Source organism: Nerophis lumbriciformis, linkage group LG06 (assembly GCF_033978685.3).
Source record: "Nerophis lumbriciformis linkage group LG06, RoL_Nlum_v2.1, whole genome shotgun sequence".
In the NCBI taxonomy this organism is placed as follows: Eukaryota; Metazoa; Chordata; class Actinopteri; order Syngnathiformes; family Syngnathidae; genus Nerophis; species Nerophis lumbriciformis.
In genome coordinates, this window is record NC_084553.2 from 4,015,951 (window position 1) to 4,041,904 (window position 25,954).

The 25,954-nt window shown below is 37.3% G+C and overlaps 1 protein-coding gene across 1 annotated transcript in view; it reads right to left on the reverse strand.

Moving 5' to 3' along the window:
* LOC133608433 (rhophilin-2-like) overlaps positions 1-25,954 on the reverse strand; it is a 166,608-nt gene that overhangs the window by 32,346 nt on the left and 108,308 nt on the right. Inside the window, exons 4-9 of the mRNA XM_061963655.2 lie at positions 21,108-21,180; positions 14,113-14,190; positions 13,905-14,029; positions 8,863-9,029; positions 8,611-8,798; positions 8,379-8,535 (exon numbers count right to left, since the gene is read on the reverse strand). Coding sequence (XP_061819639.1) covers positions 8,379-8,535; positions 8,611-8,798; positions 8,863-9,029; positions 13,905-14,029; positions 14,113-14,190; positions 21,108-21,180 — 788 coding nt within the window. The remainder of the gene's footprint in view (positions 1-8,378; positions 8,536-8,610; positions 8,799-8,862; positions 9,030-13,904; positions 14,030-14,112; positions 14,191-21,107; positions 21,181-25,954) is intronic.

A 25,954-nucleotide genomic window follows, 5' to 3' on the forward strand; every position in this document is an offset into this window, starting at 1 on the left:
TAACTAAATACCGGTAGTTACTTTTCACAGTAACGCATTACTTTTTGGTGTAAGTAACTGAGTTAGTAACGGAGTTACTTTTGAAATAAAGTAACTAGTAACTGTAACTAGTTACTGGTTTTCAGTAACTAACCCAACACTGGTTATCGTTGCTGGTCTTAACATGGAGATATTCTCACTACTTTTCTTTTGTCGAGCACAAAGAAAGGAACATTTTAGGTAAATGCAAGTTGTGTCTTGGATCAAAGATCCCATCCTAGCAATTCAAATCTGCTGAAACAGCTACAAAAGCAACATGCTTCGACGAAGCTAGTAAAGAGAGACACACTTTTCACCGCATTGTTTGTGTGTTGTATGTAGATCACATTGTTTGTGTGTTGTATGTAGACCACATTGTTTGTGTGTTGTATGTAGACCACATTGTTTGTGTGTTGTATGTAGATCACATTGTTTGTGTGTTGTATGTAGAGCACATTGCTTAGGGGGCCTTTAAAAAAAAAAAAAAAAAAAAATATATATATATATATATATATATATATATATATATATATATATATATATATATATATATATATATATATATATATATATATATATAACTAAATACCGGTAGTTACTTTTCACAGTAACGCATTACTTTTTGGTGTAAGTAACTGAGTTAGTAACGGAGTTACTTTTGAAATAAAGTAACTAGTAACTGTAACTAGTTACTGGTTTTCAGTAACTAACCCAACACTGGTTATCGTTGCTGTTCTTAACATGGAGATATTCTCACTACTTTTCTTTTGTCGAGCACAAAGAAAGGAACATTTTAGGTAAATGCAAGTTGTGTCTTGGATCAAAGATCCCATCCTAGCAATTCAAATCTGCTGAAACAGCTACAAAAGCAACATGCTTCGACGAAGCTAGTAAAGAGAGACACACTTTTCACCTCCTAAGCAACAGCGGCTGGATTTTAACGAGGCACTGCTAGCCAGGACAACATTGATAGAGACATTGCAGCGGGTGTGCTAGAAGACATGGTTTTCAGTAACTAACCCAACACTGGTTATCGTTGCTGTTCTTAACATGGAGATATTCTCACTACTTTTCTTTTGTCGAGCACAAAGAAAGGAACATTTTAGGTAAATGCAAGTTGTGTCTTGGATCAAAGATCCCATCCTAGCAATTCAAATCTGCTGAAACAGCTACAAAAGCAACATGCTTCGACGAAGCTAGTAAAGAGAGACACACTTTTCACCTCCTAAGCAACAGCGGCTGGATTTTAACGAGGCACTGCTAGCCAGGACAACATTGATAGAGACATTGCAGCGGGTGTGCTAGAAGACATGGTTTTCAGTAACTAACCCAACACTGGTTATCGTTGCTGTTCTTAACATGGAGATATTCTCACTACTTTTCTTTTGTCGAGCACAAAGAAAGGAACATTTTAGGTAAATGCAAGTTGTGTCTTGGATCAAAGATCCCATCCTAGCAATTCAAATCTGCTGAAACAGCTACAAAAGCAACATGCTTCGACGAAGCTAGTAAAGAGAGACACACTTTTCACCTCCTAAGCAACAGCGGCTGGATTTTAACGAGGCACTGCTAGCCAGGACAACATTGATAGAGACATAGCAGCGGGTGCGCTAGAAGACATGCAGGCTATTTACCTTAATTGTCTGTAACACGGCAGTAAAACGGCCGATCAAACAAAACAGAAGTCATCTTCACGGACCCGCTAGATTCACAAACTAGCTCTACAGTCAGCTAAACAGACTCAATAACTCCACGGTGACGCTATGGACGATTACAAGACGGAACGGCACTTGTACTTCCGGCTCAAAAAAACAGCAGGAAACACCTGTAGGCATTTACCTGGCTGTCCAAAAGGTGGCGCCGTAACACACGTTTAATCAAAACTATTTGCTTTGTGTTCGTCCGCGAAGAAAAATCCACAAAGAGGTCGTGAAATAAGTTATTTATACATAAATATTTTATGTTTATTTACATACCTTAATTGTCTGTAACACGGCAGTAAAACGGCCGATCAAACAAAACAGAAGTCATCTTCATGGACCCGCTAGCTTCACAAGCTAGCTCTCAAGTGGGCTAAACAGACTCAATAACTCCACGGTGACGCTATGGACGATTACAAGACGGAACGGCACTTGTACTTCCGGCTCAAAAAAACAGCAGGAAACGCCTGTAGGCATTTACCTGGCTGTCCAAAAGGTGGCGCCATAACACACGTTTAATCAAAACTATTTGCTTTGTGTTCGTCCGCGAAGAAAAATCCACAAAGAGGTCGTGAAATACATAAATATTTTATGTTTATTTACATACCTTAATTGTCTGTAACACGGCAGTAAAACGGCCGATCAAACAAAACAGAAGTCATCTTCATGGACCCGCTAGCTTCACAAGCTAGCTCTCCAGTCGGCTAAACAGACTCAATAACTCCACGGTGACGCTATGGACGATTACAAGACGGAACGGCACTTGTGCTTCCGGCTCAAAAAAACAGCAGGAAACGCCTGTAGGCATTTACCTGGCTGTCCAAAAGGTGGCGCCATAACACACGTTTAATCAAAACTATTTGCTTTGTGTTCGTCCGCGAAGAAAAATCCACAAAGAGGTCGTGAAATAAGTTATTTATACATAAATATTTTATGTTTATTTACATACCTTAATTGTCTGTAACACGGCAGTAAAACGGCCGATCAAACAAAACAGAAGTCATCTTCACGGACCCGCTAGATTCACAAGCTAGCTCTCCAGTCAGCTAAACAGACTCAATAACTCCACGGTGACGCTATGGACGATTACAAGACGGAACGGCACTTGTACTTCCGGCTCAAAAAAAACCAGCAGGAAACACCTGTAGGCATTTACCTGGCTGTCCAAAAGGTGGCGCCAAAACACACGTTTAATCAAAACTATTTGCTTTGTGTTCGTCCGCGAAGAAAAATCCACAAAGAGGTCGTGAAATAAGTTATTTATACATAAATATTTTATGTTTATTTACATACCTTAATTGGCAGTAAAACGGCCGATCAAACAAAACAGAAGTCATCTTCATGGACCCGCTAGCTTCACAAGCTAGCTCTCCAGTCAGCTAAACAGACTCAATAACTCCACGGTGATGCTATGGACGATTACAAGACGGAACGGCACTTGTACTTCCGGCTCAAAAAAAACAGCAGGAAACACCTGTAGGCATTTACCTGGCTGTCCAAAAGGTGGCGCCATAACACACGTTTAATCAAAACTATTTGCTTTGTGTTCGTCCGCGAAGAAAAATCCACAAAGAGGTCGTGAAATAAGTTATTTATACATAAATATTTTATGTTTATTTACATACCTTAATTGTCTGTAACACGGCAGTAAAACGGCCGATCAAACAAAACAGAAGTCATCTTCACGGACCCGCTAGCTTCACAAGCTAGCTCTCCAGTCAGCTAAACAGACTCAATAACTCCACGGTGACGCTATGGACGATTACAAGACGGAACGGCACTTGTACTTCCGGCTCAAAAAAAACAGCAGGAAACACCTGTAGGCATTTACCTGGCTGTCCAAAAGGTGGCGCCATAACACACGTTTAATCAAAACTATTTGCTTTGTGTTCGTCCGCGAAGAAAAATCTACAAAGAGGTCGTGAAATACATAAATATTTTATGTTTATTTACATACCTTAATTGTCTGTAACACGGCAGTAAAACGGCCGATCAAACAAAACAGAAGTCATCTTCACGGACCCGCTAGATTCACAAACTAGCTCTCCAGTCAGCTAAACAGACTCAATAACTCCACGGTGACGCTATGGACGATTACAAGACCGAACGGCACTTGTACTTCCGGCTCAAAAAAAACAGCAGGAAACACCTGTAGGCATTTACCTGGCTGTCCAAAAGGTGGCGCCATAACACACGTTTAATCAAAACTATTTGCTTTCTGGTCGTCAGCGAGGAAGAATCGGTATAGCTCGGTCGGTAGAGCGGCCGTGCTAGCAACTTGAGGGTTCCAGGTTCGATTCCCGCTTCCGCCATCCTAGTCACTGCCGTTGTGTCCTTGGGCAAGACACTTTACCCACCTGCTCCCAGTGCCACACACACTGCTTTAAATGTCACTTAGATATTGGGTTTCACTATGTAAAGCGCTTTGAGTCACTAGAGAAAAGCGCTATATAAATTGTACATCATCGGGCAAAAATCAACAGGAAGTTGGCAATTCCCCCTTCAAGACAAAAAAGTACTAAAAACAGTCACTTTTGCCTCTTTGAGTTGTAATTTGACCCCCTTAACATGCTTTAAAACTCACCAAACTGAACATTGCGATCTAAAAAAAAACCTAACCCCAAATTTAAAAATTGCGCTCTAGAGCAATTTTTGAATAAAACGGAGAAAAAACTGCTCCTCGGAAGAAAAAAAATGACAAAACTGCCTGTAACTCCCACCGGGAAGGTCGGAGAGACATGAAACAAAAACCTCTATGTAGGTCTCACTTAGACCTACATTTCATAAATTGACAACCCCCCAGCAAAAATCAACAGGAAGTTTGCTATTCCCCCTTCAAAACAAATTTTTTGTAAAAACCGGTCACCTTCCTTCAAAAACTATCTCCTCTGTTTCGGCTTCAAACTAACACAGGAGAGAGATTAAACCCTTGTGTATAAAATAACAGAACAGCGTTTTAATACCTGCTCCGGTTTTGATTTTATGAGCCTTCAAAGACCCGCTGCGCTGCTGTTTTTTTAAGATGGCTGCTTAAAAGCAGGAAGCACCAGCGTGCCCACACAATGCAGACAAGGTAGGTACACTAGACAAAAGTATTGGGACACTTCAGACTACCACCGGACAAAAGTATTGGGACACTTAGGCCGAAAACTGGACAAAAGTATTGGGACACTTAGGCCAAAAACTGGACAAAAGTATTGGGACACTTGGGACTACAACTTGACAAAAGTATTGGGACACTTAGGACTACAACTTGCCAAAAGTATTGGGACACTTGGGACTAAAACTGGACAAAAGTATTGGGACACTTAGGACTAGCACCTGCCAAATACGCGAGCCCGACCAATGCTGCTTGCAGCTTTAATTATTCTTTATTATTCTTCCGCACCCACAAAAAACTGTAATTTGACCCACTTAACATGCTTCAAAACTCACCATATTTGACCCACACATCAGGACCTGCGAAAATTGCCTTTTTTAAAAAAAAAAACGAACCACAAAACTCAAAATTGCGCTCTAGCGCCCCCTAGAAAAAAAAAAACTAGACTGCCTGTAACTCCCACTAGGAAGGTCGGAGAGACATGAAACAAAAACCTCTATGTAGGTCTGACTTACACCTACCTTTCATTATTGTACATCCTCGGGCAAAAATCAACAGGAAGTTGGCAATTCCCCCTTCAAGACAAAAAAGTACTAAGTAATTTGACCCCCTTAACATGCTTTAAAACTCACCAAACTGAACGCACACATCAGGACTGGCAAACATTGCGATCTAAAAAAAAAAACCTAACCCCAAATTTAAAAATTGCGCTCTAGAGCAATTTTTGAATAAAACGGAGAAAAAACTGCTCCTCAGAAGAAAAAAATGACAAAACTGCCTGTAACTCCCACCGGGAAGGTCGGAGAGACATGAAACAAAAACCTCTATGTAGGTCTCACTTAATTGACAACCCCCAGCAAAAATCAACAGGAAGTTTGCTATTCCCCCTTCAAAACAAAGTTTTTGTAAAAACCGGTCACCTTCCTTCAAAAACTATCTCCTCTGAGCGCGTTTGTCGTTTCGGCTTCAAACTAACACAAGAGAGAGATTAAACCCTTGTGCATAAAATAATAGAACAGAGTTGTAATACCTGCTCCGGTTTTGATTTTATGACCCTTCAAAGACCCGCTGCGCTGATGCTGCTGCGCTGCTGTTTTTTTAAGATGGCTGCTTAAAAGCAGGAAGCACCAACGTGCCCACACAATGCAGACAAGGTAGGTACACTAGACAAAAGTCTTGGGACACTTATGACTACCACCGGACAAAAGTATTGGGACACTTAGGCCAAAAACTGGACAAAAGTATTGGGACACTTGGGACTACAACTTGACAAAAGTATTGGGACACTTGGGACTACAACTTGACAAAAGTATTGGGACACTTAGGACTACAACTTGCCAAAAGTATTGGGACACTTGGGACTAAAACTGGACAAAAGTATTGGGACACTTAAGACTAGCACCTGCCAAATACGCGGGCCCGACCAATGCTGCTTGCAGCTTTAATTATTCTTTATTATTCTTCCGCACCCACAAAAAACTGTAATTTGACCCACTTAACATGCTTCAAAACTCACCATATTTGACCCACACATCAGGACCTGCGAAAATTGCCTTTTTAAAAAAAAAAAAACGAACCACAAAACTCAAAATTGCGCTCTAGCGCCCCCTAGGGAAAAAAAAACTAGACTGCCTGTAACTCCCACTAGGAAGGTCGGAGAGACATGAAACAAAAACTTCTATGTAGGTCTGACTTACACCTACCTTTCATAATTGTACATCCTCGGGCAAAAATCAACAGGAAGTTGGCAATTCCCCCTTCAAGACAAAAAAGTACTAAAAACAGTAACTTTTGCCTCTTTGAGTTGTAATTTGACTCCCTTAACATGCTTTAAAACTCACCAAACTGAACATTTCGATCTAAAAAAAAAACCTAACCCCAAATTTAAAAATTGCGCTCTAGAGCAATTTTTGAATAAAACGGAGAAAAAACTGCTCCTCGGAAGAAAAAAAAAGACAAAACTGCCTGTAACTCCCACCGGGAAGGTCAGAGAGACATGAAACAAAAACCTCTATGTAGGTCTCACTTAGACCTACATTTCATAAATTGACAACCCCCCAGCAAAAATCAACAGGAAGTTTGCTATTCCCCCTTCAAAACAAATTTTTTGTAAAAACCGGTCACCTTCCTTCAAAAACTATCGAGTCTCATGTACTGGGAATCGGTACCGTATCGGTACCCATCCCCAGTTGCACGTGACTGCAGCTCCAAAAAGGAAACGGTGTTCTTATACAGTTTGACATAAAGAGACCGTGTGAGGTCACACGTCATGGGAGGGAAAATGACTCGAAAGTACAACAAATAGCGAACATATTTGAGATCTAAGAGAAGAACTTGTCTTCTAATCAGGAGCGCACCGTTTAAAAACCTGTTTGACTCTTTGATCGGCCTCACGATAGCTTGGCAAAGTGAAAATCTTGAAACTCAACGAACAACAAAAAAAAAGTCCCGTGACAAAGAATAACAAAACACATTTAATTATATCGTAAATTCTGCACTATAAGTCGTTTTTTTTCCCCCTACGCTTTGAACCCTGCGGCTTACAAAAGGACGCGTCTTATTTATGTCTTTTTCTTCATGATGCAAATAGTTTCAAAACCAAAAGAAGCAAATACAATTAAAAAAGTCTGTTATTGTTTGCTCACTGCTCCATTTAGCCCTTCTGTCTTTTAGCCATCCATAGCGGTTCTACTCGTATGAATTCTTCGTTCATCAACCCCAAGCGACGTAAGTAAGTTTTACAATATAACTAAAACAATTCTTACTTACTAAACCATCTCATGTGTGAAGTCTGTAGGAGTGTTTTTCATGCATATTTATACATGCTATCATAATGTAATCAAGCTAATATGCTAACAAGTGTGTTACTAGTATTATCGACTGACAACGGCGTTTATTTTGTATCGTTTCAGTTTCGTAAATTCACCAAAAACGTCACCGTGGAGTTATTGAGTCTGTTTAGCTGATTGGAGAGCTAGCTTGCGCAGCTAATGGGGGGGTATGACGATGACTTCTGTTTTGTTTGATACGCCGTTTTACTGCCCTGTTTGGAAACAAAGTATGTAAATGAACACTTTCTGTGTAAATAACTCGTTTCCCAACGTATATATCTGCGGCTAATACGAGGAAAAATATGTTTTTTATTCTAAAATTTAGTGGGTGTGGCTTATATACACCGGTGCGGAAAATACGGTAGTTTGATACGCAGAAAACAACGTGAAATATAAAAGTTAAATCAAGTTATTATTTTGACTTTTTAACTCAAGACTCCAATTTTCAATTGTGCTTCTCGCCTTCTTTATCAAAGTGCTGTCACCTGCAACTTTCTTTGGGCCCTCGGAGGATTATTTTGCATTGTAAAAAAAAAAAAAGAAAGAAAAGAATGCAGACTGAGTGGAATTTCTTGATTGGGGACTGGATTCTGCGAGACCTGTTTGTGGCGCTCTCGTACGTAAAAACCAGGGTCAACTTGTACTGGTCTGAAAAGTTTGAAAGTGGACTTGTGTGGTCGTGGCTCGTGCAGCCCTTTGAGACATTTGTGAGTCAACACTGTGTCTCACCGTGGTGGTCCAGGAGGGCGGAGGCCACAAAGTAGTGCGCCATGGAGCGGTAGTGGTTGGTCTTGACTTGAGACATGGTGGACCAGAAGAAGGGCACGTTGTCTTTGACCGGCGTCTGGATCATGGACTGGTGGACGTGGTCGTAGGTCTCCGACACCTGGCCAGGTGAAAAAAAGAGGAGCGTGGAGTGTGTGTGGTCGGAGGTGGCCACGCCCCCCCGCCCCCTACTCACCTTGGCGGCCTCCTGGGCCATCCTGAGCAGCGTGAGGACCTCGTTGCGGACGCCGGGCAGAGCCAGCTGCTCGAAGAGACACTCCTGGGCCTGAGCCAGCATGATGCGGATGAGCATGGCCAGCATGGCGGGGCTCATGTCGTAGCTGGGCGTGTGCGTGAAGGTCTCCTTCAGGTGGTTCAGGATGCCTGCACGAGAGCTGCCGGTCAGTAAGAGCCGCGGTCCTGAGCCGGACCCCGCGCCAGCGAGTACCTGCGGACATCTGGAAGGCGGAGATGGCCTCCTTCAGGCCCGGCCAAGTCTGCCGGTCGCTGCGGGTGCCCATTTGGGAGTACAGGGCGGCAATGTTGAAGAGGATGCTGGCCTTTTCCAGGGACAGGTTTTGTTGGCACACGGGAACACCTGTGAAGGAGTCGTACCTGCGGGGACACCACACACGCTTCACTTCTCAGTTTTTTGGACTAAAATCCTTTCAATTGTTCTACGACCAACACTGCGCCTTATAAACTGATGCGCCGTAAGCAGGGGCGGCCGTCGTGTCATTCCGATTGGCCCCCAAACGTAAAACATATTCATAAAGACCTCTTTCCATCATGGATGGCATGTTGGCAAGGCTGCACTCTACACAAGATTTCATCAGTGGTGCCATTTTCCATTTACAGTAACGCACTGTGAAAACAGGCAACGTAGATTTTACGGTAAAAAAAAAATAGTAGCAGCTAAGTCGCCAAAATTTTGCAGTAAAAGTGTTTTTCAATTTACAGTAATTTGGTGTAAAAAGCCAATTTGGAGTAATTTGGTGTAAAAAAAAGTCAATTTACACAAATTTGGTTTTAAAAGCCAATTTACAGAAATTTGGGGTAAAAGCCAATTTGCCAACATTTGGTGTAAAAAGCCAATTTAGTCTAATTTGGTGTAAAAAGCTCATTTTCATTAATTTGGTGTAAAAAGCCAATTTACAGTAATTTGTTGTAAAACGCAAATTTATACAAATTTGGTGTAAAAAGCCAATTTATACAAATTTGGTGTAAAAAGCCAATTTACACAAATTTGGTGTAAAAAAAAAGAGTCAATTTACACAAATATGGTGAAAAAATACAATTTACAGAAATTTGGTGAAAAAAGTCAATTTACACAAATTTGATGTAAAAAAAAAAGTCAATTTACACAAATTAGGTGTAAAAAATCAATTTACAGAAATTTGGTGAAAAAAGTGAATTTACAGAAATTTGGTGTAAAAAGTCAATTTAAACAAATGTGGTTTAAAAAGCCAATTTAGTCTAATTTGGTGTAAAAAGCTAATTTTCATTCATTTGGTGTAAAAAGCCAATTTACAGTTATTTGTTGTAAAACGCAAATTTATACAAATTTGGTGTAAAAAGCCAATTTACACAAATGTGTAAAAAAAAAGTCAATTTACACAAATATGGTGAAAAAAGTCAATTTACACAAATTTGGTGTAAAAAGTGAATTTACAGAAATTTGGTGAAAAAAGTGAATTTACAGAAATTTGGTGTAAAACGCAAATTTATACAAATTTAGTGTAAAAAGCCAATTCACACTAATGTGGTGTAAAAAGCCAATTTACACTAAATTGAGGTAAAAAGCCAATTGACATTAATTTGGTGTAAAAAGCCAATTTACACAAATTTGGTGTAAAAAAAGAGTCAATTGACACAAATATGGTGAAAAAAGCCCATTTACTGAAATTTGGTGAAAAAAGTAAATTTACACAAATTTGATGTAAAAAAAAAAGTCAATTTACACAAATTTGGTGTAAAAAGCCAATTTACAGAAATTTGGTGTGAAAAGCTAATTTTCATTAATTTGGTGTAAAAAGCCAATTTAGAGTAATTTGGTGTAAAAAGTAAATTTACACAAATTTGGTTTAAAAAGTCAATTTACAGAAATTTGGTGTGAAAAGCTAATTTTCATTAATTTGGTGTGAAAAGCCAATTTAGTCTAATTTGGTGTAAAAAGCGAATTTTCATTAATTTGGTGTAAAAAGCCAATTTACAGTAATTTGGTGTAAAAATTAAATTTATACAAATTTGGTGTAAAAAGCCAATTTACACAAATTTGGTGTAAAAAAAAGAGTCAATTTACACAAATATGGTGAAAAAAGACAATTTACAGAAATTTGGTGAAAAAAGTCAATTTACAGAAATTTGATGTAAAAAAAAAAAAGTAAATTTACACAAATTTGATGTAAAAAAAAAAAAGGCAATTTATACAAATTAGGTGTAAAAAGTCAATTTACAGAAATTTGGTGTAAAAAAAGTCATCCATCCATCCATTTTCTACCGCTTATTCCCTTTTGGGGTCGCGGGGGGCACTGGAGCCTATCTCAGCTACAATCGGGCAATTTACACAAATTTGGTTTAAAAAGTCAATTTACACAAATTTGGTTTTAAAAGCCAATTTACAGAAATTTGGTGTAGAAAGCCAATTTACAGAAATTTGGTGTAAAAAGCCAATTTACAGAAATTTGGGGTAGAAAGCCAATATGCCAACATTTGGTGTAAAAAGCCAATTTAGAGTAATTTGGTGTGAAAAGTAAATTTAGAGTAATTTGGTGTAAAAAGTAAATTTACACAAATTTGGTTTAAAAAGTCAATTTAGTCTAATTTGGTGTAAAAAGCTAATTTTCATTAATTTGGTGTAAAAAGCCAATTTACAGTAATTTGTTGTAAAACGCAAATTTATACAAATTTGGTGTAAAAAGCCAATTTACACAAATTTGGTGTAAAAAAAGAGTCAATTGACACAAATATGGTGAAAAAAGCCAATTTACTGGAATTTGGTGAAAAAAGTAAATTTACACAAATTTGATGTAAAAAAAAAAGTCAATTTACACAAATTTGATGTAAAAAAAAAAGTCAATTTACACAAATTTGATGTAAAAAAAAAAGTCAATTTACAGAAATTTGATGTAAAAAAAAAGTCAATTTACACAAATTAGGTGTAAAAAGTCAATTTACAGAAATTTGGTGAAAAAAGCGAATTTACAAAAATTTGGTGTAAAACGCAAATTTATACAAATTTAGTGTAAAAAGCCAATTTACACAAATTTGATGTAAAAAAAAAAAAAGTCAATTTACACAAATTAGGTGTAAAAAGTCAATTTACAGAAATTTGGTGAAAAAAGAGAATTTACAGAAATTTGGTGTAAAACACAAATTTAAACAAATTTGGTGTAAAAAGCCAATTCACACAAATGTGGTGTAAAAAGCCAATTTAGTCTAATTTGGTGTAAAAAGCTAATTTTCATTCATTTGGTGTAAAAAGCCAATTTACAGTAATTTGTTGTAAAACGCAAATTTATACAAATTTGGTGTAAAAAGCCAATTTACACAAATGTGGTGTAAAAAAAAAAAATAGTCAATTTACACAAATATGGTGAAAAAAGCCAATTTACTGAAATTTGGTGAAAAAAGTCAATTTACACAAATTTGATGTAAAAAAAAAAGTCAATTTACACAAATTAGGTGTAAAAAGTCAATTTACAGAAATTTGGTGAAAAAAGTGAATTTACAGAAATTTGGTGAAAAAAGCGAATTTACAGAAATTTGGTGTAAAACGCAAATTTATACAAATTTGGTGTAAAAAGCCCATCCATCCATCCATTTGCTACCGCTTATTCCCTTCGGGGTCACGGGGGGCGCTGGAGCCTATCTCAGCTACAATCGGGCGGAAGGCGGGGTACACCCTGGACAAGTCGCCACCTCATCGCAGGGTGTAAAAAGCCAATTTACAGTAATTTGCTGTAAAAAGCCAATTTACACTAAATTGAGGTAAAAAGCCAATTGACATTAATTTGGTGTAAAAAGCCAATTTAGAGTAATTTGGTGTAAAAAGTAAATTTACACAAATTTGATTTAAAAAGTCAATTTACACAAATTTGGTGTAAAAAGCCAATTTAGTCTAATTTGTTGTAAAACGCAAATTTATACAAATTTGGTGTAAAAAGCCAATTTACACAAATTTGGTGTAAAAAAAGAGTCAATTGACACAAATATGGTGAAAAAAGCCAATTTACTGGAATTTGGTGAAAAAAGTAAATTTACACAAATTTGATGTAAAAAAAAAAGTCAATTTACACAAATTAGGTGTAAAAAGTCAATTTACAGAAATTTGGTGTAAAAAAGTCATCCATCCATCCATTTTCTACCGCTTAATATTTTAGCTTCTGGTTTTTCGACGAAGAATATTTGTGAAATATTTCTTCAAACTTACCATGATTAAAATTCAAAAAAATTATTCTGGCAAATCTAGAAAATCTGTAGAATCAAATTTAAATCTTATTTCAAAGTATTTTGAATTTCTTTTAAAATTGTTGTTCTGGAAAATCTAGAAGAAATACTGATTTGTCTTTGTTAGAAATAAAGCTTGGTCCAATTTGTTAAATATTCTAACAAAGTGCAGATTGGATTTTAACCAATTTAAAACATGTCATCAAAATTCTAAAATGTATCTTAATCAGGAAAAATGACTAATGATGTTCCATAAATAATTTTTTTAATTTTTTCAAAAAGATTCAAATGAGCTAGTTTTTCTCTTCTTTTTGTCGGTTGAATTTTGAATTTTAAATAGTCGAAATTGAAGATAAACTATGTTTCAAAATTTTATTTTTTATTTTTTTCGTGTTTTCTCCTCTTTTAAACCGTTCAATTAAGTGTTTTTTTTCATCATTTATTCTCTACAAAAAAACCTTCCGTAAAAGGAAAAAAAAATGTACGACGGAATGACAGACAGAAATACCCATTTTTTTATATATATAAATGTATTTATTTAGCTATTCTTGTTTAAATCACACTTACGTGTAACTTACAAATGACAATATATTTATTTATTTAAGTGTGTATCAAACTGACGGTGGCGGTATAAACAACTTTAACACTCTTACTAATAATGCGCCACACTGTGAACCCACACCAAACAAGAATGACAAACACATTTCGGGAGAACATCTGCACCGTACCACAACATAAACACAACAGAACAAATACCCAGAATCCTATGCAGCCCTAACTCTTCCAGGCTACATTATACACCCCCCGCTACCAAACCCCGCCCACCTCAACCGACGCACGGGGGGGGTTGATGTGTGTGGGAGCAAGGTTGGGGTGGGGGCGGGGTTTGGTGGTAGCAGGTGTGTATAATGTAGCCCGGAAGAGTCAGGGCTGCATGGGATTCTGGGTATTTGTTCTGTTGTGTTTATGTTGTGTTAAGGTGCAGATGAAGAAGAGGCCAGAAGAAGAAGAAGAATATAAAAGTGCAGTGAGGAGCATTACCAGGTGAAGAAGAGGCCACTGTGATGCGTGGGCGAGAAGAAGCGACTCTCCATCAGAGGAAGATGGTTGAAGTACTTGGCCAGAAGCTCCACCCCCACCTCCGTGCGACTTGGCGTCCTGCAGGCCTGCACGTCACACGGCAGATCAAAACACATCAAAAGGAAAGACTTGTCCAAATATGGTGAGGCGGACCATGGACGCCACCAACCTGCCGCAGGTCCATCAGGTCGGCGATCTCGTTCTCGAAGCTGCTGCCATCTTGGTTGTAATGCAGAACAATGTAATCCTGTCGGGAAGAAAGACGATTTAATATCACTTCTTGCTGCCATCGGCGCTTTCCGTAACCGTGATAGCGACGCCAACAATAAATGTCAAGTCGGCGCCCAGCAGACACCTGTCATTAACACGCAGGTGTGGACAAACACCTTGGAATAATTGTACGCCATGGTGAGTATCAATATCACCATGTATCGCCAAAATCAGACAGTCCGATACCCCATACTCTCTGAGCACTCCCCACAGGACTTCCCGAGGGACACGGTCCAATGCCTTCTCCAAGTCCACAAAACACATGTAGACTGGTTGGGCAAACTCCCATGCACCCTCAAGGACCCTGCCCAGAGTATAGAGCTGGTCCACAGTTCCACGACCAGGACGAAAACCACACTGTTCCTCCTGAATCCGAGGTTGGACTATCCGGCGTAGCCTCCTCTCCAGTACACCTGAATAGACCTTACCGGGAAGGCTGAGGAGTGTGATCCCACGATAGTTAGAACACACCCTCCGGTTCCCCTTCTTAAAGAGAGGAACCACCACCCCGGTCTGCCAATCCAGAGGTACCGCCCCCGATGTCCACGCGATGCTGCAGAGTCAACCAAGACAGCCCCACAGCATCCAGAGCCTTAAGGAACTCCGGGCGGATCTCATCCACTCCCGGGGCCTTGCCACCGAGGTCCTGTGGGGAGTGCTCAGAGAGTATGGGGTATCGGACTGTCTGATTTTGGCGGTCCACTCCCTGTATGATCAGTGCCAGAGCTTGGTCCGCATTGCCGGCAGTAAGTCGGACACGTTTCCAGTGAGGGTTGGACTCCGCCAAGGCTGCCCTTTGTCACCCATTCTGTTCTGAACTTTTATGGACAGAATTTCTAGGCGCAGTCAAGGCGTAGAGGGGATCTGGTTTGGTGGCTGCAGGATTAGGTCTCTGCTTTTTGCAGATGATGTGGTCCTGATGGCTTCATCTGGCCAGGATCTTCAGCTCTCACTGGATCGGTTCGCAGCCGAGTGTGAAGCGACTGGGATGAGAATCAGCACCTCCAAGTCCGAGTCCATGGTTCTCGCCCGGGAAAAGGGTGGAGTGCCATCTCCGGGTTGGGGAGGAGACCCTGCCCCAAGTGGAGGAGTTCAAGTACCTCGGAGTCTTGTTCACGAGTGAGGGAAGAGTGGATGGTGAGATCGACAGGCGGATCGGTGCGGCGTCTTCAGTAATGCGGACGCTGTATCGATCCGTTGTGGTGAAGAAGGAGCTGAGCCGGAAGGCAAAGCTCTCAATTTAGCGGTCGATCTACGTTCCCATCCTCACCTATGGTCATGAGCTTTGGGTTTTGACCGAAAGGACAAGATCACGGGTACTAGTGGCCAAAATGAGTTTCCTCCGCCAGGTGGCGGGTCTCTCCCTTAGAGATAGGGTGAGAAGCTCTGTCATCCGGGGGGAGCTCAAAGTAAAGCTGCTGCTCCTCCACATGGAGAGGAGCCAGATGAGGTGGTTCGGGCATCTGGTCAGGATGCCACCCGATCGCCTCCCTCGGGAGGTGTTTAGGGCACGTCCGACCGGTAGGAGGCCACGGGGAAGACCCAGGACACGTTGGGAAGACTATGTCTCCCGGCTGGCCTGGGAACGCCTCGGGATCCCCCGGGAGGAGCTGGACCAAGTGGCTGGGGAGAGGGAAGTCTGGGCTTCCCTGCTTAGGCTGCTGCCCCCGCGACCCAACCTCGGATAAGCGGAAGAAAATGGATGGATGGATGGACCATGTATCGTCTTTATTGTGAACAAATGGCAACTAGTTGACCCAGATACACATTCTAAAAGAAAATACTTAAAAAGGTGCAATAATAGAGCAAACTGGTGAAATCTAACAGGAAAAAGTTGTTTTTCAAACAGTAATTTCTCCAAAAATAACAATGAATCAAAATCAATGTTGTTATGAATTATTGACTTATTCAAGGTTACAATGACTTCACATCAAATATTACACTTTCAAATATTTTTGGGGAGAATGTTGCATGTTTTGTATGTCGGCCATAAAAAAATGAGCTTTTCTATGACAAATAGTGCATAAAACAAACAAACACATAACAAAAATGTATAATCCACTGGGAGATCTGAAGTTCATTTTAAAAATTAAGCAATGAAAGTAAAAAATTTTAAAATTTAAAATGTATTTTTAGCACATATGAATCCTTGAGAATTTTAGTGGGATTTTTTTTATTTATTTTTTAAACGGTCATTGCTCAAAAAATAATAATGAATCAAAATCAATGTTTTGATGAATTATCGACATATTCAAGGATCCAATTACTTCACATCATATATTACACTTTGAAAATGTTTTGGGGAAAATATCGCACATTTTTTGTCAAAAATTTTTTTTTTTTTAAAGTTTTCTTTGACAAAAAGGGCACAAAAAAACTAAACAAAAATAAAATATTTTTTGGGGAAAATGTTGCATGTTTTGTATGTTGACCATAAAAAATGAGTTTTTTTATGTGTATAAAGTTTATTTAAAAAAGCAATGAAAGTAAAAAAAAAAAAAAAAAAAAATACTGTGTAACTTATTTTTACCACATATGAAAGGGGCCCTTTTGTACGGAGCCCCTTAAGGGACATGGGGGGGAAAAAATGTTGTAATAATATTTATTTATTAATTTTTTTTTTTTTTAGACATGTATCGCGTGCGCACGAGAAACTTTCTATAAAGTTATAAAAAAAAAAAAAAAAATGTATATAAATATATATATATATTTTTTTAGACATGTATCTCGTGCGCATGAGAAACTTGTCTAAAAAAATAAATTAAAAAAATGTTTTCCTCCATGTCCCTTTAGGGACTCCTTACTTTTGGATCCTTGAGAATTTTAGTGGGATTTTTTCATTTAAAAACAGTCATTGCTCAAAAAATAATAATGAATCAAAATCAATGTTTTGATGAATTATCGACATATTCAAGGATCCAATTACTTCACATCATATATTACACTTTGAAAATGTTTTGGGGAAAATATCGCACATTTTATGTGTTTGTCAAAAAAACATTTTTTTTAAAGTTTTCTTTGACAAAAAGGGCACAAAAAATAAATAAATAAATAAATAAAATAAAAACATTGAAAAAAATACTAAAAACATCTTAACTAATGGACAAATAGATCTGACTTTTATCTAGAGACTTAAGTTTAAAAAAAAAAAGAATAATGTATGACTTATTTTTTAACACTTGAATTGAATGCCCAATCATTTTTGTGGGATTTTTTTCTTAAAGCTGCCATTACTTAAAAAATAATAACGAATCAAAATCAATGTTGTTATGAAATATTGACTTATTCAAGGTTACAATTGCTTCACATCAAATATTACACTTTCAAATATTTTTGGGGAGAATGTTGCATGTTTTGTATGTCGGCCATAAAAAATGAGCTTTTCTATGACAAATAGGGCATAAAACAAACAAACACATAACAAAAACGTATAATCCACTGGTAGATCTGAAGTTCATTTTAAAAATTAAGCAATGAAAGTAAAAAAATTTAAAATGTATTTTTACCACATATGAAAGGGGCTCTTTTGAATCCTTGAGAATTTTAGTGGGATTTTTTTTTTTTTTTTTTTTTAAACGGTCATTGCTCAAAAAATAATAATGAATCAAAATCAATGTTTTGATGAATTATCGACATATTCAAGGATCCAATTACTTCACATTATATATTACACTTTGAAAATGTTTTGGGGAAAATATCGCACATTTTTTGTCAAAATTTTTTTTTTTTTTAAGTTTTCTTTGACAAAAAGGGCACAAAAAAACTAAACAAAAATAAAATATTTTTTGGGGAAAATGTTGCATGTTTTGTATGTTGACCATAAAAAATGAGTTTTTTTATGTGTATAAAGTTTATTTAAAAAAGCAATGGAAGTAAAAAATAAATAAATAAAAAAAATACTGTGTAACTTATTTTTACCACATATGAAAGGGGCCCTTTTGTACGGAGCCCCTTAAGGGACATGGGGGGAAAAAAATGTTGTAATAATATTTATTTATTTATTTATTTATTTTTTTAGACATGTATCTCGTGCGCACGAGAAACTTTCTATAAAGTTATAAAAAATTTAAAAAAAATGTATATAAATATATATATATATATTTTTAGACATGTATCTCGTGCGCACGAGAAACTTGTCTAAAAAAATAAATTAAAAAAATGTTTTCCCCCATGTCCCTTTAGGGACTCCTTACTTTTGGATCCTTGAGAATTTTAGTGGGATTTTTTAATTTAAAAACAGTCATTGCTCAAAAAATAATAATGAATCAAAATCAATGTTTTGATGAATTATCGACATATTCAAGGATCCAATTACTTCACATCATATATTACACTTTGAAAATGTTTTGGGGAAAATATCGCACATTTTATGTGTTTGTCAAAAAAAACATTTTTTTTAAAGTTTTCTTTGACAAAAAAGGCACAAAAAAACAAAAATAAAAATAAAATAAAAACATTGAAAAAAATACTAAAAACATCTTAACTAATGGACAAATAGATCTGACGTTTATCTAGAGACTTAAGTTTAAAACAAAAAGAAGAATGTATAACTTATTTTTTAACACTTGAATGCCCAATCAAATTTTGTGGGATTTTTTTCTTAAAACTGTCATTACTTAAAAAATAATAACGAATCAAAATCAATGTTGTTATGAATTATTGACCTATTGAAGGTTACAATGACTTCACATCAAATATTACACTTAAAAATATTTTCTGGGGAAAATGTTGCATGTTTTGTATGTTGACCATAAAAAATGAGGTTTTTTATGTGTATAATCGACTGGTAGAGTTGAACTTTATTTAAAAAAGCAATGAAAGTAAAAAAAATAAAACATACTGTGTAACTTATTTTTACCACATGTGAAAGGGGCCCTTTTGTACGGAGACCCTTAAGGGACATGGGGGAAAAAAAATGTTGTAATAATATTTATTTTATTTTTTATTTTTTTTAGACATGTATCTCGTGCGCACGAGAAACTTTCTATAAAGTTATAAAAAATAAAATAAAAAAAATGTATATATATATATATTTTTTTAGACATGTATCTCGTGCGTACGAGAAACTTGTCTAAAAAAAATAAAAAAATAAAAAAATAAAAAATGTTTTCCCCCATGTCCCTTTAGGGACTCCTTACTTTTGGATCCTTGAGAATTTTAGTGGGATTTTTTAATTTAAAAACAGTCATTGCTCAAAAAATAATAATGAATCAAAATCCATGTTTTGATGAATTATCGACATATTCAAGGATCCAATTACTTCACATCATATATTACACTTTGAAAATGTTTTGGGGAAAATATCGCACAATTTATGTGTTTGTCAAAAAAAACATTTTTTTTAAAGTTTTCTTTGACAAAAAAGGCACAAAAAAAACAAAACAAAAATAAAATAAAAACATTGAAAAAAAATACTAAAACCATCTTAACTAATGGACAAATAGATCTGAAGTTGATCTAGAGACTTAAGTTTAAAACAAAAAGAAGAATGTATGACTTATTTACACTTAAAAATATTTTTTGGGGAAAATGTTGCATGTTTTGTATGTTGACCATAAAAAATGAGGTTTTTTATGTGTATAATCGTATAAAAAAAGCAATGAAAGTAAAAAAAAAAAAAAATACTGTGTAACTTATTTTACCACATATGAATGGTGCCCTTTTGTACGGAGCCCCTTAAAGGACATGGGGGGGAAAAAAATTTGTAATAATATTTATATATTTATTTTTTTAGACATGTATCTCGTGCGCACGAGAAACTTGTCTAAAAAAAAAAAAAAAAAAAAAATTCCCCATGTCCCTTTAGGGACTCCTATTTTTTTATAACTTTCTATAAAGTTATATAAAAAAAAATTATAAAAAATTATATATATATATATATATATATTTTTTTTTTTAGACATGTATCCCGTGCGCACGAGAAACTTGTCTAAAAAAAAAAAAAAAAAAATTCCCCATGTCCCTTTAGGGACTCCTATTTTTTTATAACTTTCTATAAAGTTATATAAAAAAAATTATAAAAAAATTATATATATATATATTTTTTTAGACATGTATCCCGTGCGCACGAGAAACTTGTCTAAAAAAAAAACTAAAAAAAATTCTCCATGTTCCTTTAGGGACTCCTATTTTTTTATAACTTTCTATAAAGTTATATAAAACAAATTATAAAAAAATTATATATATATATATATATATATATATATATTTTTTTAGACATGTATCCCGTGCGCACGAGAAACTTGTCTAAAAAAAATAAATAAAAAAATTCCCCATGTTCCTTTAGGGACTTCTTACTTTTGGATCCTTGAGAATTTTAGTGGGATTTTTTTATTTAAAAACAGTCATTGCTCAAAAAATAATAATGAATCAAAATCAATGTTTTGATGAATTATTGACATATTCAAGGATCCAATTACTTCACATCATATATTACACTTTGATTTTTTGGGTGAAAATATTGCAAATTTTATGTTTGCCATAAAATTTTTGTTAAAAAGTTTTCTTTGATGGGGGACGGCGTGGAGAAGTTGGGAGAGTGGCCGTGCCAGCAATCTGAGGGTTACTGGTTCAATCCCCACCTTCTTGAGCAAGACACTTCACCCTTGCTCCTGATGGGTGCTGGTTAGCGCCGTGCATGGCAGCTCCCGCCATCAGTGTGTAAATGGGTGAATGTGGAAATAGTGTCAAAGCGCTTTGAGTTCCTTAAAAAGGTAGAAAAGCGCTAAACAAGTACAACCCATTTACCATTTACCAAAAAGGGCACAAAACACAAAATAAATAAAAATATTGGAAAAAATACTAAAAACATCTAAACTAATGGACAGATAGATCTGAAGTTGATCTAGAGACTTAAGTTTAAAAAAATAAAAATGTATGCGTGCGTGTTCGCACCTTGAAAGGCATCGAAAAGTCGACTTCTTTGGTCTCCTTCAGACCCAGGGCGATGAGCGGAATGTTGGTTTCCCTGGACAAAACACAAAAAAGCAGATCAAATCAGATGGAAATTCCATAACTTTCATGTGTGCATTATTTTCACTGTTTCATGTATGCATTATTTTCACTGTTTCATGTATGAACAGCAATCTACATATCCAGAGGGAGTTTTCATCGTGGCAGGGGACTTTAACCAAGCTAACATGAAAACTGTGTTCCCTCATTTCCATCAACATGTGAACTTTGCAACCAGGGGTGGCAGCACGCTGGACATGGTGTACAGCAATATTAAGCATGCGTATAAAGCTGCACCACGCCCCCACCATCTATCTGTGATGCTAATTCCTGCATACAAGTCCCTGCTGATCAGGAAGCAAGCTACAGTGAAGCAGGTGAGGACCTGGCCAGAGGGAGCAATGTCAGCATTACAAGACTGCTTCGAAAGCACAGACTGGGACATGTTCAAGGCAGCCGCCACCGAAAATCACCACACATGTGTGGAGGAGTATGCGGAGTCTGTGTCCGCATACATTGAGAAGTGCATGGAGGATGTCAGTGTGATCAAGAACATAGATAGTACTTTATTCCCACACGGGCCAACGAGAAACCCTGGATGAACAGTGAGGTACGTGCAATGCTGAAGGCATTATAATCCGGCATTATAAAATTTTCTAGCGACCCATTTTTCCCGTTTATTTGTGAATAGCGTTTCCATGGTGACACGAAATGGTCCCAATTTAAAGTACCGCCATCGGCGCGAACAGCCCCTTTCCGAGGGTGTAACATATGTGGGGGTTCGTTGGCCGGTTCGTCTCGCATTAAGTGTAAGATAAACGTATGCGGAACAAGAATAATTAAAGCTGCAAGCAGCATTGGTCGGGCCCGCGTATTTGGCAGGTGCTAGTCCTAAGTGTCCCAATACTTTTGTCTACTTTTAGTCTGAAGTGTCCCAATACTTTTGTCTAGTGTACCTACCTTGTCTGCATTGTGTGGGCACGCTGGTGCTTCCTGCTTTTAAGCAGCCATCTTAAAAAAACAGCAGCGCAGCAGCATCAGCGCAGCGGGTCTTTGAAGGGTCATAAAATCAAAACTGGAGCAGTTAGAAAAAAAGCGCCTCTGTCATTGTCATCAGAAGGGTTCAATCTCTCTCCTGTGTTAGTTTGAAGGCGAAACAACAAAAGCGCTCAGAAGAGTTCGTTTTTGAAGGAAGGTGACCGGTTTTTGAAGGGGGAATAGCAAACTTCCTGTTGATTTTTGCTGGGGGTTGTCAATTTATGAAATGTAGGTCTAAGTGAGACCTACGGAGAGGTTTTTGTTTCATGTCTCTCCGACCTTCCCAGTGGGAGTTACAGGCAGTTTTGTCATTTTTTTCTTCCGAGGAGCAGTTTTTTCTGCGTTTTATTCAGATTTGGTGTTAGGTTTTTTTTATTAGATCGCAATTTTTGCCAGTCCTGATGTGTGTGTTCAGTTTGGTGAGTTTTGAAGCATGTTAAGAGGGTGAAAATACAGCTCAAAGAGGCAAAAGTTACTGTTTTTAGTACTTTTTTTGTCTTGAAGGGGGAATTGCCAACTTCCTGTTGGTTTTTGCCCGAGGAAATTAATAAATGAAAAGTAGGTCTAAGTAAGACCTACATAGAGGTTTTTGTTTCATGTCTCTACAACATTCGTACTGGGAGTTATAAGCAGTTTTCTTTCTAGGGGGCGCTAGAGTGCAATTTTGAGTTTTGGGGTTTGGTTTTTTGATAAAAAAGTTTTGCCGTATATTACTGATGTGTGTGTGTAAAATTTGGTGAGTTTTGAAGCATGCTAAGGGGGTCAAATTACAGCGCAAAGTTGCGGAAGAATAATAATAATAAAACCTTACAAATTCAATAGGTCCTTATGTCCCATTGCATAAGGACTCCCAAAGGGAGTCCTTATGCAATGGGACATGCGGGCCCTAATAAAACCTTACTGTTTTTAGTACTTTTTTGTCTTGAAGGGGGAATTGCCAACTTCCTGTTGATTTTTGCCCGAGGAAATTAATTAATGAAAAGTAGGTCTAAGTAAGACCTACATAGAGGTTTTTGTTTCATGTCTCTACAACATTCGTACTGGGAGTTATAAGCAGTTTTCTTTCTAGGGGGCGCTAGAGCGCAATTTTGAGTTTTGGGGTTTGGTTTTTTTGATAAAAAGTTTTGCCGTATATTACTGATGTGTGTGTGTAAAATTTGGTGAGTTTTGAAGCATGCTAAGGGGGTCAAATTACATCGCAAATTTACTGTTTTTAGTACTTTTTTGTCTTGAAGGGGGAATTGCCAACTTCCTGTTGATTTTTGCCCGAGGAAATTAATAAATGAAAAGTAGGTCTAAGTAAGACCTACATAGAGGTTTTTGTTTCATGTCTCTACAACATTCGTACTGGGAGTTATAAGCAGTTTTCTTTCTAGGGGGCGCTAGAGCGCAATTTTGAGTTTTGGGGTTTGGTTTTTTGATAAAAAAGTTTTGCCGTATATTACTGATGTGTGTGTGTAAAATTTGGTGAGTTTTGAAGCATGCTAAGGGGGTCAAATTACAGCGCAAAGTTACTGTTTTTAGTACTTTTTTGTCTTGAAGGGGGAATTGCCAACTTCCTGTTGATTTTTGCCCGAGGAAATTAATTAATGAAAAGTAGGTCTAAGTAAGACCTACATAGAGGTTTTTGTTTCATTTCTCTACAACATTCGTACTGGGAGTTATAAGCAGTTTTCTTTCTAGGGGGGCGCTAGAGCGCAATTTTGAGTTTTGGGGTTTGGTTTTTGATAAAAAAGTTTTGCCGTATATTACTGATGTGTGTGTGTGTGTAAAATTTGGTGAGTTTTGAAGCATGCTAAGGGGGTCAAATTACAGCGCAAAGTTGCGGAAGAATAATAATAATAAAACCTTACAAATTCAATAGGTCCTTATGTCCCATTGCATAAGGAGTCCTTATGCAATGGGCCATGCGGGCCCTAATAAAACCTTACTGTTTTTAGTACTTTTTTGTCTTGAAGGGGGAATTGCCAACTTCCTGTTGATTTTTGCCCGAGGAAATTAATTAATGAAAAGTAGGTCTAAGTAAGACCTACATAGAGGTTTTTTTTCATGTCTCTACAACATTCGTACTGGGAGTTATAAGCAGTTTTCTTTCTAGGGGGCGCTAGAGCGCAATTTTGAGTTTTGGGGTTTGGTTTTTTGGATAAAAAGTTTTGCCGTATATTACTGATGTGTGTGTGTAAAATTTGGTGAGTTTTGAAGCATGCTAAGGGGGTCAAATTACAGCGCAAAGTTACTGTTTTTAGTACTTTTTTGTCTTGAAGGGGGAATTGCCAACTTCCTGTTGATTTTTGCCCGAGGAAATTAATTAATGAAAAGTAGGTCTAAGTAAGACCTACGTAGAGGTTTTTGTTTCATGTCTCTACAACATTCGTACTGGGAGTTATAAGCAGTTTTTTTTCTAGGGGGCGCTAGAGCGCAATTTTGAGTTTTGGGGTTTGGTTTTTTTGATAAAAAGTTTTGCCGTATATTACTGATGTGTGGGTGTAAAATTTGGTGAGTTTTGAAGCATGCTAAGGGGGTCAAATTACAGCGCAAAGTTGAGGAAGAATAATAATAATTAAAGCTGCAAGCAGCATTGGTCGGGCCCGCATATTTGGCAGGTGCTAGTCCTAAGTGTCCCAATACTTTTGTTCAGTTTTCGTCATAAGTGTCCCAATACTTTTGTCTACTTTTAGTCCGAATTGTCCCAATACTTTTGTCTAGTGTACCTACCTTGTCTGCATTGTGTGGGCACGCTGGTGCTTCCTGCTTTTAAGCAGCCTTCTTGAAAAAACAGCAGCATCAGCGCAGCGGCTCTTTGAAGGGTCATAAAATCAAAACCGGAGCCGGTATTAAAACTCTTTCGATAACTTTTAATCAAAAGGGTTCAATCTCTCTCCTGTGTTAGTTTGAAGCCGAAACAACAAACACGCTCAGAGGAGATAATGTTTGAAGAAAGGTGACCGGTTTTTACAAAAATGTTGTGTTGAAGGGGGAATAGCAAGCTTCTTGTAGATTTTTGCTGAGGGTTGTCAATTTATGAAATGTAGGTCTAAGTGAGACCTACGGAGAGGATTTTGTTTCATGTCTCTCCGACCTTCCCAGTGGGAGTTACAGGCAGTTTTGTAATTTTTTTTCTTCCGAGGAGCAGTTTTTTTCTCCGTTTTATTCAAAAATTGCTCTAGAGCGCAATTTTTAAATTTGGGGTTAGGTTTTTTTATTAGATCACAAATTTTGCCAGTCCTGATGTGTGCGTTCAGTTTGGTGAGTTTTGAAGCGTGTTAAGGGGGTCAAATTACAGCTCAAAAAGGCAAAAGTGACTGTTTTTAGTACTTTTTTTGTCTTGAAGGGGGAATTGCCAACTTCCTGTTGATTTTTGCCGGAGGAAATTAATTAATGAAAAGTAGGTCTAAGTAAGACCTACATAGAGGTTTTTGTTTCATGTCTCTACAACATTCGTACTGGGAGTTATAAGCAGTTTTCTTTCTAGGGGGCGCTAGAGCGCAATTTTGAGTTTTGGGGCTTGGTTTTTTGATAAAAAAGTTTTGCCGTATATTACTGATGTGTGTGTGTGTAAAATTTGGTGAGTTTTGAAGCATGCTAAGGGGGTCAAATTACAGCGCAAAGTTACTGTTTTTAGTACTTTTTTGTCTTGAAGGGGGAATTGCCAACTTCCTGTTGATTTTTGCCCGAGAAAATTAATTAATGAAAAGTAGGTCTAAGTAAGACCTACATAGAGGTTTTTGTTTCATGTCTCTACAACATTCGTA